This window comes from Panthera pardus, unplaced genomic scaffold, assembly GCF_024362965.1.
Source record: "Panthera pardus isolate Hobbes unplaced genomic scaffold, ASM2436296v1 HiC_scaffold_18, whole genome shotgun sequence".
Taxonomy (NCBI): domain Eukaryota; kingdom Metazoa; phylum Chordata; class Mammalia; order Carnivora; family Felidae; genus Panthera; species Panthera pardus.
The window spans coordinates 8,255,383-8,267,845 of NW_026526743.1; the positions used below are offsets into that span (position 1 = coordinate 8,255,383).

General features: G+C 40.4%; 2 protein-coding genes across 2 annotated transcripts in view; both read left to right on the plus strand.

The window, feature by feature from the left end:
• Nucleotides 1-5,767: 5,767 nt before the first annotated feature.
• LOC109260584 (zinc finger protein OZF-like) overlaps nt 5,768-12,463 on the plus strand; it is a 153,559-nt gene continuing 146,863 nt past the window's right edge. The window contains exon 1 of the mRNA XM_053905816.1: nt 5,768-5,839. Within this exon, the coding sequence (XP_053761791.1) occupies nt 5,819-5,839 (21 nt within the window). The 5' untranslated portion in view covers nt 5,768-5,818. The remainder of the gene's footprint in view (nt 5,840-12,463) is intronic.
• LOC128778015 (phospholipid scramblase 1-like) lies at nt 6,957-8,218 on the plus strand. Its single transcript, XM_053905817.1, is given in 2 exon segments — nt 6,957-7,120; nt 7,123-8,218. Coding segments are annotated over 2 exon segments (963 nt in total). The 5' UTR covers nt 6,957-6,996; the 3' UTR covers nt 7,962-8,218.

A 12,463-nucleotide genomic window follows, 5' to 3' on the forward strand; every position in this document is an offset into this window, starting at 1 on the left:
TTCTTTGCATGACACCAGCATACACCTGTGAAAACTTCTGGTTTTTAAAGAGATATCAAGTGTCCAAAGAAAAATTGCAGTTTGCTCAAAACCAGCATGGGTATTTAAGGCACTTGCTGTCAGAACAAGGACTAGGTTTCAAGGCATCCTGAAAATCAAAAACCTACCACTAAGTACCAATTCTGAGGCTTTTTGTGACTGTTTGGTTTTTGCCGAAATTCGATTCCAAAATTCTCTCTTATAGCTCAAAGTGTATGTACTTTACCAAAAAAGGACAAACTTAACCCTATCATTTGGAAAGATGGGGATGACATAGTAATTGAGACTTGAATGAAAAGTCTAAATCTATAAAAAACTTCTCAACGTCAACACCCAAAAAAACAAGCAACCCAGTTAAGAAATGGGCAGAAGACATGAATAGACACTTTTGGGAGAAAGATAGGCAGATGGCTAACAGACACATGAAAAGATGCTCAACATCACTCATCACCAGGGAAACACAAATGAGATATCACTTTCCACTGATGAGATATGTCAGAATGGGTAAAATTGACAACACAAGAAACCACAGGTGTTGGAGAGGATGAAGAGAAGGGGAACCCTGTTGCACTGTAGGTGGGAATGCAAAGTGGTGCAGGAGCCATTCAGGAGAACAGTAGATGAGGTTTTAAAATAACTAAAAATGGAACTGGAGATGTTTGGGAGCCTCACTTGGTGAGGTGTCTAACTCTTGATTTTGCTCAGGTCTTGATCTCATGGGCATGGGTCAAGCTCCACATGGGGCTCCACAGTGAGTATGGAGCCTCTCTCCCCCTCCACCACTCACACTTGTTCACTCTCTATCGCTCAAATAAATACACATTAAAAGCAAAGAATAACTTAGTTTCTGTCCATGGTGGCCAAAATAAGATACTTGTATGATTTTACTCTTCCTAAATTTCCTAAGACTTCTTTTGCAGACTCTCACATCCTCTAGACAGGATGATGTTCCTCACACCTCAGATATTTTGTGTTTAGGACTCATTTATGGTTTTCCTGCTTTGCATGTGCAAGCTGAGGGGCCAACCTATTGATAGGAGTAGTACCACAAGTAGATCGTCTCCTGAAATAACAGCTACCCCAAGCATCCTTGTCCTAGGGAGCATCTTTGTAACCTTTATACCCAAACTCCCCCATCTCATGAGAAAAATGTAGTCTGTTGTTCTTCCTGTCAGTCATTTATATATTCATGCCTCCCAGAATGTTATGCCAATTACATGTCAGTGATGTTGTAAGTAAAATTGTGAATAAAGTAATGTATTCTAGGGAATCCTGGGTGACCCAAGCGGTTAAGCCTCTGAGTTTTGATCTTGGCTAAGGTGATTTCACGGTTTGAGGTTCAGCCCCAATCAGGCTGTGCACTGATGACGTGAAGCCTGCTTGGGATTCAGTCTTCCCTTCCCTGTCCCCTCCCCTTCTTGTGCTGGAAGTCTCTCTCTCTCAAAATAAATTAATTAAAATAAACTAAGAAAAAATGTAATCTATCTAGTAAAAAATAATAAATTACAGGCATAAAATGAAACCTTTCATAATTATCATATAAGCAGCTTGTTATTAACAATTATGTTGTTAATGGTTCCAGCAATAAGGCCAGAGTCTTAGCAGTAATATAACAGTTTTCCCTGTAATAATGAAGAAACACTTGAAATTATCTTTGAATGTGTATCTTCAATATGAGACATTATAGTTTCCCAATTTATCTGGGTGCGGAGTTTGAAGACTGTTGCACAAAGACAGTTTAAAGGTTAGAAGGTCCTTCAAGAAACAGGGGTAAGGGAAATTTTCTGAACTGTAATGCAACTGACTACAGGTGAAGCTGTAGGGAAAGCTAGGATTTAGGGAATGCAGGCATTAGAGACCAAGTGGTGAACATTGTGTCTTGTATCCTAGGAGAAATGTTGATGTCTTGACAGATGAAATACTCAAGGAAATCCGTTAGCATGTTTAAGTATTTTCAGTTATAATTGTAATAGTGAACTGCCTGGGACAGAAGAAAATGCAGGTGGATGTGTCAGCTGATACATATAAAAAGAAAGCTGGTGGTAGTCAATAATGAATAGACATTTCCAGGCTGAGGAACTGAAATGGATAGATGTGCTGAAGTTCACTTGGTCTATATTGAGCTTTGATGTCAATTGACTCTTTTGAAAAGAAACAGGTTACAAGGATAGTCTTTGCCAGTCTCAATTTTCTTAAAAATGTTAGTTTATTGATTTTGAGAGAGAGACAATGGGAGACAGAGAGAGAGAGCAAGTGAGAACCAGGGAGGGGCAGAGAGAGAGGGACAAAGAGAATCCCAAACAGGCTCTGTGCTGTCAGAGCAGAGCCTGATGTGGGGCTTGATCTCACAAACCCTGATCTCATAAACAAAATCAAGAGACCCTCAACCAACTGAGCCACCCAGTCTCATGTCAATTTCTTAGTTCAGCCTGAACAACCGGAAAGGGACAGGAATTCTGACACCCCCAAAAGGGGATATGACATTCTTGCTCCATGGGAGTTTCAGGAGCCAACCCATTCATCACCCTGTTTCCCATTTGTGAACATCTAGAGGTCAGTCAAGTTTTAAAAAGTAAATATATACATAGACTTTGTAAAATGGAAAGAAGACCCAGCAGTGCCTTCAACTGTCTCTCTTTTGACCTTGTCTGTACTTTCTAACTGATTCCATTCTTCTTTCCAGGTCAGCATTTAGCTCAGGAAGAAGCCCCAGCAGGCAAAGCATCCCAGGATGGGGAAGGAAACTACCTCCTCCAGCAATAGGGACTGCCCTGAGCCAGCAGGACCCTACCTGCCTGACAGCAATGCAATGATTGGCCTGGCCTTCCCCACCTGCCTGTACCACCACCCTTCGTCCTACATTTTCTTTATATAAACCTGGAAGGATTTTCAGCAGGTTGGGGACAGTGTTTGAGATGTTGGTCACCTCTCTTCTCAGTGTTGGCCTCCGTGAAATCTCTTTCTTGTTTTATCACCACTCATCCCACTGCTGTTCTTGCCTTCTCTGGGGGACCCACACAGACCAGGTTTGGCCACTTGCCACTGACAAAATCCAAAGGCAGAGAGATGAGAGGTGGTGAAACACGAGAGGTAGTTATTTCAGGGAGGCTGACACTGCAAAGATGGCTGAATAACGTCTCAAGGACTGTCTCCAAAGTGCTGGATACACTTCCAGGTGTATGGAAGGGAAAAGGGGAGAGGTGGGTGGAGGGGCAAAAGGAGTCAGGACCTGCAGGTAGACAGTGAAGTCTGTCATTGTCTAGGAGTCAGTCTAGGGTAGGGTCTTTCTGGCTCAGGACAGTCTTTGAGGCTTGAGGGGTAGTTCCATTTCCCCTGAGGGATACTTTGTCCTCAGGGTCTTCCTCCTGAGCCAGGAGACAAGCTGGAAGGAACCCAGTGAACAAGTTTGAGGTCAAAATTGAGGCAGCAAAAGTCCTCTGTCTTGCCCTTGGATTTGGTCAGCCATGAGTGGCAGAACTGGGTCTGTCTGGGGCCACTGGAACCAGGTGCTCCTGTACCCTTGGGTCCTGCTTACAAAGTCATTACCACAATCTAGCCAATAAACATATCCTTCATCTCCCATTGTTAATATGTGTTTGTGTACGCGTGTGTCTTGAGAACACTTCCGATAGCCTCTCTTAGCAAATCTCAAGGGTACAATACACTAGTATTAAGCACACTCACCGAGGTGTAAACATTCACTGCTCACACATCCTGCATTAGTAGTGCCTTTTGCCAGTTGTCCAACATCTAAACATTTCCCCCATCCTCAGCCCCTGGCAACAAACTTGCTAATCTTTAATACTTTTGCCGTTTTTAAGATTTGCGTTTATGTGATTTCATATAGTATATATTTTTCTGTATGTGGTTTATTTAACATAACAAAATATCCTCTAGCAACCTCTAAGTTGCTGGCAATGGAAAAATGTCCTTCTTTTCTGAGGCTGATACATATACCAAGAATAAATTAGATGAAGGATCTCTACCAGGAAGGAGCTAACAGCAAAGATGAAACTTTAATTTTTATTTATTGTAAAGTTTATTGATTTATTTTGAGAGAGAGACAGAGAGAACGAGCAGGGTTGGAGCAGATAGGGAGACAGAGGATCTGAAGTGGGCCCTTTGCTGACAGCAGAGAGCCCCATGTGGGGCTCAAACTAACCAACTTAGTTCATGACGTAAGCCAAGGAGGGACACTTAACTGACTGAGCCATTCAGGTGCACCCACGATGAACATTTTAGAGTTACCTGTCTGGCAGGGCAAACATATGTTGGATAACATTTGCTCTTTCCTTTCTCTTTGAATGTACTTCCTACTTTTTGAGATGTAAATCCCTATCCCCTTCTCCTTAATTCAAAATGGTATATAAGTATCAACTGCCTGACTTTGAGTCTCATCATCTTTCAGTTTTTCATAACTAAGAAATTATTTTTTTTTCTCTTGTGACCATGTCTTATGTCAGTTTAATTGATAGGCTGGCCAAAGAACAGAGAACAGATGAAGAAAAATATTGTCTTCTCGTACACATTCTTTCTGCTGTTAAAAACTGATTTCTGTTCTTCAGAGCTAAAATATAACATGAAGACAGAGTTTGGGAAAAGAGGAATAAGAGCTTTATTGTTTTCCCAGGCAGAAGAGGCTGAAGCAGGTTAAAGCCTTCAACCTTGCAAACCCACCCAGAAGAAGGGGCTGGGGGTGGGGGTGGGGGGTTATAGGGAAATACACGATCCATAGGTTTCAACAGGAATTGTGTTTGTGTTGCCAGCCTTTGTCATCATATTTCCAGTGTGGGACTTGGTTCCTTAAAGACAAAAAAAAAAAAAAAAAAAAAAAAAAAAAAAAAAAAAAAAAAAAAAAAAGGAGGGGGTAAGAAGGGATAAGGAGAGGTTTCCCCAATAGAAAAAAAGCTTACTTAGTTTAATAGCAAGACTTGCTGTTGGTTTCATGTCACCATTTTGGCCTGAAGAAAACAGTTGTATACAGGGGTGCCTGGGTGGCTCAGTTGGCTGAGCATCCGACTTCAGCTCAGGTCATGATCTTGCAGGCTGTGTGCTCAAAATCTTGCGGTTTGTGAGTTCGATCCCTGCATTGGGCTTTGTGCTGACAACTCTAAAGACTTGAGCCTGCTTCTGATTCTATGTCTCCCTCTCTGTCCTTCCCCTGCTCATGCTCTGTCTGTCTCTCTCTCAAAAATAAATACACATTCGATTTTTTTCTTTTTTAAAGAAAACCCTTCTATACATACTCTGGATATTACATAGTAAATGAAGTTTGTGCTTACCCTTGGCTGGAGAGTTCAGTATTATAATGAGGTCATGGTAACAATCTTATTCCCTTGGTTGGCACCACTGTCCACGTGCTTAGGAGTGAGTCAGGGGATGAGCTCAGACAAGGTGGGTATAAGCTCTTTCTCAGAAGACATTACCTTTTGTTGTAAACCTTCTGTTTCCATCACAGGAGACGATAGCCCTGGGGTGTTGTTGCCTGAAGTAACAGATAAGGTTGAAAGAAGAATTAAAATAAAATGAGGGCCTAAGGGCAGTGGGTATCAACAAGTAAGCAGTGAAGGTCAGGTCTTGGGGTCCAGCTGGTGACATTAACTCCCTCTTGCATCTTAGGTACCATTATGAATGCTGCCTATGGCTACTTGGTAACTGTGGCATTTGTCACAGGGACTGCTGACCTTCAGGGATGTGGCCATAGAATTCTCCCAGGACGAGTGGGGATGCCTGAACCAGAGTCAGTGAGAAATGTACAGGGATGTGATGTTAGGGACCTATGGACACCTCCTCTTCTTGGGTGAGGATAACTCCTTCCAGACTTCCCAAACCACACTCAGGGGTTTGTTCCTTCCTTTGAAGACTGTCTCTTGGAAACATCCTCTTTGCATGACTGGGATTCAGATCCCTGCAGTCAGGGAAAGAAGTAGGGGTTTGTAGATACAGAGAAATATCTTCCTGAGGTGTCCTTTTCAGCTGTAGATTCCCCTTCTCTAAGGTTTGGTAAGAGCATCATCATCTATAGATGAGTGGTAATTGTAAACATTGAGTGGCATAAATTGGTACTGCCCACGTATGCTCCCAACTGCTACTCATTCCTGTAGTGGTAGTACTTGAAAGTGAGGTCATGATGTGAACACTGGAAATTCCTGTTGAGTGTACTAAAGGGGCTGTTGGGCCACAGCATTTGGGAAATCATTTTCTAGAATTCTGCACTGTCCTCTCTTGTGTACTGAGCACAATATTGGGTTGAAAGGTAGGATCTGAGAAATAGTTACATTCCTTTTTTTTCTGATAACCAAGTGTCACTGTGTCAAATCCAGACCTGGTCATTTTTTTGGAACAAAAGAGGGAGCTCTGGGATGTGAAGAGAAAGAAGACTGTAGCCTCACCCCTAGGTTGCTGGGCATGAATGAAAAAGATGACAAAGGTGAAATGTAAACAGGGTGAAGCTAGACCTTAAAATGTGGTTGGAGTAGCTCTCCTTGAATGGAAATTAGTTTGAGAAGCCTAGTATTATGTCTGTCCCTCTCATGGCAGGACATCAGCTATCCAACACATCATGCTCTTACATTCTCTAAGGATTCTTTCTTCTGTTCTAGTGATGGTCCATCATCTCCACAGTGAGTGCCAGGAGACCCCCCTTTGGAGTTTGATGGTCTCCAAAGTCTTAGAGCTTCTCCATTGCGTTGAGGGGCCTGGGGAATTCTCCATATTTCTGAGATATTCTATCCTAAGCCATTGCCAATTTCTGTTTTGCCTCCTGTGAGACGGGTGTCAGGGTAGTGGTGGACATACTGTGTTTGGTGCCCAAATCGCAAGAACACTGGGGACAGGGATCATGTGATTTCTGGTTTATGCTTTCCAATGCTACTGAGGCTTTAATTCTTTTCTTAAATTTTTATGTTAGAGTTCTCGGCAGTGTAGAGCACCTGTAGCCCCAGAACTCTATAAATCATGGAAAAGCAAAACAGACAACTGAATGCTCCTCACCCAGGAATGAATTTACCATCTGACTATCCCCCTCAATATCCTTCAGCAACACTCCAAGGACCTCCAGGACATACTGGCTGCCCTGGCCCCAGGTTGGCTACCCTGGCCCCCAGGCTGGCTATCCTGGCCCCCAGGCTGGCTACTCAATTCCACCAGCTGGTTATTCAGGTGCTGGCCCAGTAGGGTTTCCTGTCCAACACCAGCCTGTGTATAATCAGCCAGGTGGACCTGCAGGGGTACCCTGGATGCCAGCACCACCACCTCCATCAGGCTGTCCACCCAGATTGGAATATTTAAGTCAGACAGATCAGATACTGGTTCATCAGCAAATTGAGCTTCTGGAAGTCATAACAGGTTTTGAAACAAATAACAAATATGAAATTAAGAACAGCTTTGGACAGAAGATTTACTTTGCAGTAGAGGATACAGACTGCTGTACCCGGAATTGCTGTGGGGCTTCTCGGCCTTTTACCATGAGGATTATTGATAATATGGGCCAAGAAGTTATAACTCTGGAGAGACCACTAAGGTGTGACAGCTGTTGTTGCCCTTGCTGCCTTCAGAAGATTGAAGTCCATGCTCCTCCTGGTGTACCTGTAGGTTATGTTACTCAGACCTGGCATCCATGCCTGCCAAGGTTTACAATTCAAAATGAGAGGAGAGAGGATGTACTAAAAATTATTGGTCCATGTGTTGTGTGCAGCTGTTGTGCAGATGTTGATTTTGAGATTAAATCTCTTGATGAAGAAACTATAGTTGGCAAGATTTCCAAGCAGTGGACTGGTTTTGTGAGAGAGGCATTTACGGATGCTGATAACTTTGGTATCCAGTTCCCTTTAGACCTTGATGTGAAAATGAAAGCTGTAATGCTTGGTGCATGTTTCCGCATTGATTTCTTGTTTTTTGAAAGGAGTGGAAACACAGAATAAAAAGAAGGAGTGTGGTAGGGGATCAACGAAAACCTCAGAAAGTGTGAAGTCTGTATACTTACTGGGACTTTGCCAAGGAAAAACTAATTGGTTTTCTTTTCTTTATTGAAATGACTTCTAGCATTTGTGAATTCTACTGTGATGCCTGGTATATGTGATGACTTTTCAAATTATAGAGTTTATTTTCTATATCACTTACCTATAAATGTTTTTATGCATTTTGTTTTGTTTTATACATTTTCTTTTTCATTGTGTATTTTAGAGAAAGGATATGTTAATTTTTTTATATTTAATCATGAAACTTCCTGTGGCAAATTGTTCTGAACTACAATCTGTTTTATTTTCAAATTTTACACCAAATTAAGTCCTTATTAATTTTAAAATATAAATGTGCATTTTATTAAATATGGTTCCAATTTATTTCACACGTAACAATTGTTATTTTCCAAATAATGTCTGTTCAAAAAAGTTAAAAATGAATATAATTTGTTTCCTTTACAATTATGTTAAACTAATACTTAATATTCATATTACCAAAGAAAAATAAAACATGTATTTGTCTTTTGTTCAGCAAGTCACAGTATATTAAACTTCTTTTGTAAGCTAATCTGCTACTATAAAAAAATTTTCATTATTGATAAGAAAATAAATTACAGATTTTTTAAATGATTTTCTGAAAAAGACATGCCCTAAAGAAGGATGCATTTAAAAATTCATTTAGAACTGGACGATTGTTATAATTTTTGAAGTAATTATTTACACGTGGAATGTTTAGCTCCAGTATTCATTCTGTCTTTCACAGAGCATGATAGTTAGGAGAGCACTCAGGTGTTCAATAGAACATATATATTCCATCTGAGTAGAAACTGCAGTAACTGTCTGTTATTTACATGAACAAACAACTGAATTAAAAATTATGGATATAAAAAATTTTTATGTTAATTTATTTTTGAGCAAGAGAGAGAGGGAGACAGAGCCATTGTGGGGGAGGGACAGAGAGAGAGGGGCACAGAATCAGAAGCAGGCTCCAGGCTCTGAGCTGTCACCACAGAGCCTGACGTGGAGTTCAAACTCACAGATCATGAGATCATGACCTGAGCTGAAGTCGGATGCTCAACCAACTGAGCCAGCCAGGCACCCCACTGAGGCTTTCATCTTCATCGTACAACACTGAGATTGAGTACTTTCATCAGATAAAAAAGCACTTTCTAAAATGAGAAAATCTCATCCTCTGTTTCACTTCAGAAGTTCATTTTTCTTATGAACGATAAGAAATTTCCACTCTATGTGTTCCATTCCTCAATGGTGAACTAGTCTATGTGTATTCTCGCATTCCTACCAACATTAATGCCACAGGGGAACTAGAACATTGAGAACTTAGAACTCACAATCTGTAATGAAGTCTCAATGGTTACATTATTTCTTAGTAACTTCATCATTTTCAACTTTTTTTCTTGTATAATAGCAAATTCCTGTGTCTTTGTCATAAACGTTTTTACTTTCTGAGGGTTCTTCATGAGATTCATTTCTGATTCATTAGATCGAAATTCTGACATGGCATGCACCTCATGAGGTATGAGGTAGATCATTTGGGTTGACCTGTTGGTCGTGCAGAGTTTTCCTGATATCATTTAGTTACGTGTTCCCTCTTCTTCCTCCAGGAGTCTCTCTAAGATGATCATTTGAATTGTTTGCCATGCTTTATTGGCTTGATATTTGAATAAAATGGATATTTTCATGTTGGCATGTAGACACTGATTACATATTTGTTCTGGACGTTTATTTCACAGCTGTCATATGTGGTCTTTGAAGAATGTTAGGCACTTGATCCCAATGTGACCCATTACAGGTTCCTTATTTCCTGTGTGCTCTATGCTGGATCCCTCCACTAGAAGGTGGATATATTTTCTCTGTTATCATTAAGTATCTTTATGGGAAGATATGCATAATCATCTCATTTATTCTGGAAGCTTCCTCCTTCATTTCTCTTTGTTTCTTGTCTGCTTTGGAATGAAGGATTTCTCCTATGTGTGCTGTAGGAATTGCTGTTTGAAGTAGAGATTGTGAATCAGGGCTCAGTCCTGTAAATTTCCATTGTATTCTGCCTGTGTGACCCATATATACTCTTCCTTATCTCTTTTCTGTTGCTCCAGAAAAAGAAAATATGCATCATATATGTTCAAATGCCTTCAAATTGTAAAATGTAATCCAGCACAAAAGAGAATTGAGACCTAGACTTTCAATGCTATAAAAGACTCAAAAACAATACCTATTTCTATTTGTGAGTGTGTATATTTGTGGTGTTAGCAAGTCACCAAACCCTTCTCCACCAATAGATATATAAGCTTTATGTCATTGAAAACATTTCTTAGTTTTAAGGAGAGTAAACATTTTATTCTATCACTTTTATTCTTTTGTATTCAATTTGTAATATTCGTAATTTATGTGGTATCCTCACTTTTCGTTTTATGTTACTCAGTTTTGTGGTTTTATCATATTTGCATTACCATTGTCATATTGAAACTTTCTGTGAACCTTCTTATAGGATGATCTCTGTATAATGGTTGGTGTGTTTCTCTTAGGTGAATTAAGTCAGATCATCTGGATAAAGACACATACTATACTATTACTGCAATTGTGCCACATATTCTTTTGAAAGATGAAAAACAATACTAGTGTTCTTATAAGTTACTGGGATTGGTGGGTGAATTTATGCAAAACTGTTAGAATGGTCTGTACTGTGTAGTAAGTGTTCAAGGAGAATGGTTGTTTCTGTTCATGATATGAGGAGTAGTAATTTGCTCATTATTCTTCAAGTTCAAAGTCCTCCGTGATTTCTTCTTCTTCTTTTTTTTTTTCTTGGAATATAGAAGTGTGGCTCTTGAAGTGAAGATGTTGGCATGAGTTTCAGGCTTGTGAGAAATGTAGAAACTCAGGCCCCACCTAAAAATCCAAATCAAAATGTGAGTTTTAAGAAGATGCTCTGTTTGTTTTCATACACATTGACATTGAAGTGCACGTGTAGGTCACCATCACTTTTTCATTATTGCATGCCTCTGTTTTCTTCTGTAGTATATTATTTTGATAAATGATTTTCTAGTATGCTGCAAATCAGGAAGTTTGGTGCCACCAGAGTACTCTTTATGTTTCAAGATTATTGTGGTTATATATTATCCTGTAATATCCATGTGAATGTTCCATTTGGTTGTGATCTTTCTGCCAAAAATGTCATTGGGAATTTGATGGAGGGGGCAAGAAATCAGTAGATCATTTAGAGTATACTGACAGTTGGATAATTTGATGTATTCCAATGTAAGAACATGGATGTGTTTTCACTTACTTCTTTCGATTCTTCACAATATTTTATAGTTTTCTTTTCACTAGTTTTGACCTCTAACATTATTTTAAGTCTTAAGCAGTTTATTCTTTGTGACGATAATGTAACTGTAATTATATCTTTGGGGGAATTGTTCTTTGTTGTGTATAAAGAATGAATTTTTGTGTGTTGGTTTTGTAATCTCCAATTTTGTAAAATTTGTTTGAGTTTTAATAAGTTTTTCAAAATGAGGATTCTTCAGGGGCACCTGGCTGATTCGTTGGTGGAGTGTCTGACTGCTGATTTTGGCTCAGGTCATGATCCCAAGGTCATGGAATCAAGTCCTGCCTCAGACTCCACACCGCATGGAGCTTGCTTGAGAGTCTCTGCCTCCTTGTGCCCCTCTCCCTAGTTGCACAAACTCTCTTTCTCCAATAAAATAATTTAAAATAAAAAAAAAATAGGGATTCTTCAGAGAAAAAGAAAATAGTATCGTGACAGACTAGGAGTATCCTACCCTCATCACATCCCACCCACACACATGTAGATAACCACCAAGCTATCCTAAGTATCCCAAAAAGCAACCTTAAGACTGACAGAGGAACTACTCAGCTAATGAGAGAGAAGAGGCACATCGAAGATTGTAGGAAGTATAGAGATTTGGCTGGGGAAGCAACAGATTATAGTGCTGCTGAAAGCAGGGAGCAGTGGTTGTGGAGAAGGGTAGGAGAGTGGAGCCCAAAGAAGAATGCACAAGGAGAATATTTCCCTAATGTCATTGTCTTGGAAAATGAGAAGGCCTGCATTTTTTGTGTTCTTGCAAGCAGTGTGGCTTCAAGCCTCGAGTTTTCAAGATCAGCAAGCTTGGCTGGGAAAGATTCTAGAGGGCTCTGCACTGCTCCTGAACAGAAGGTAGGCCCACAACCTGAGGGTAGACAGCATGGAAACAGCAATGTGAAGAGCACTTGGGGCACACATGAGTGAGATTATTTGATATCCTAGTGGCCCTTCAATGAGGTGCATGATGGGAACAAATGGGCTGGCTCGTTCCATTTCCTTCCCATCCTCCTCAGCAGGAACACAGAGCACCCTGAGAGAAAGGGCACAGCGGGGACACTGGCTGTCTGCCTTACTTACAACAAGCCCCAAGCCCCTATCCTCTGGTGGGACTGCCCATCTCAGTCAA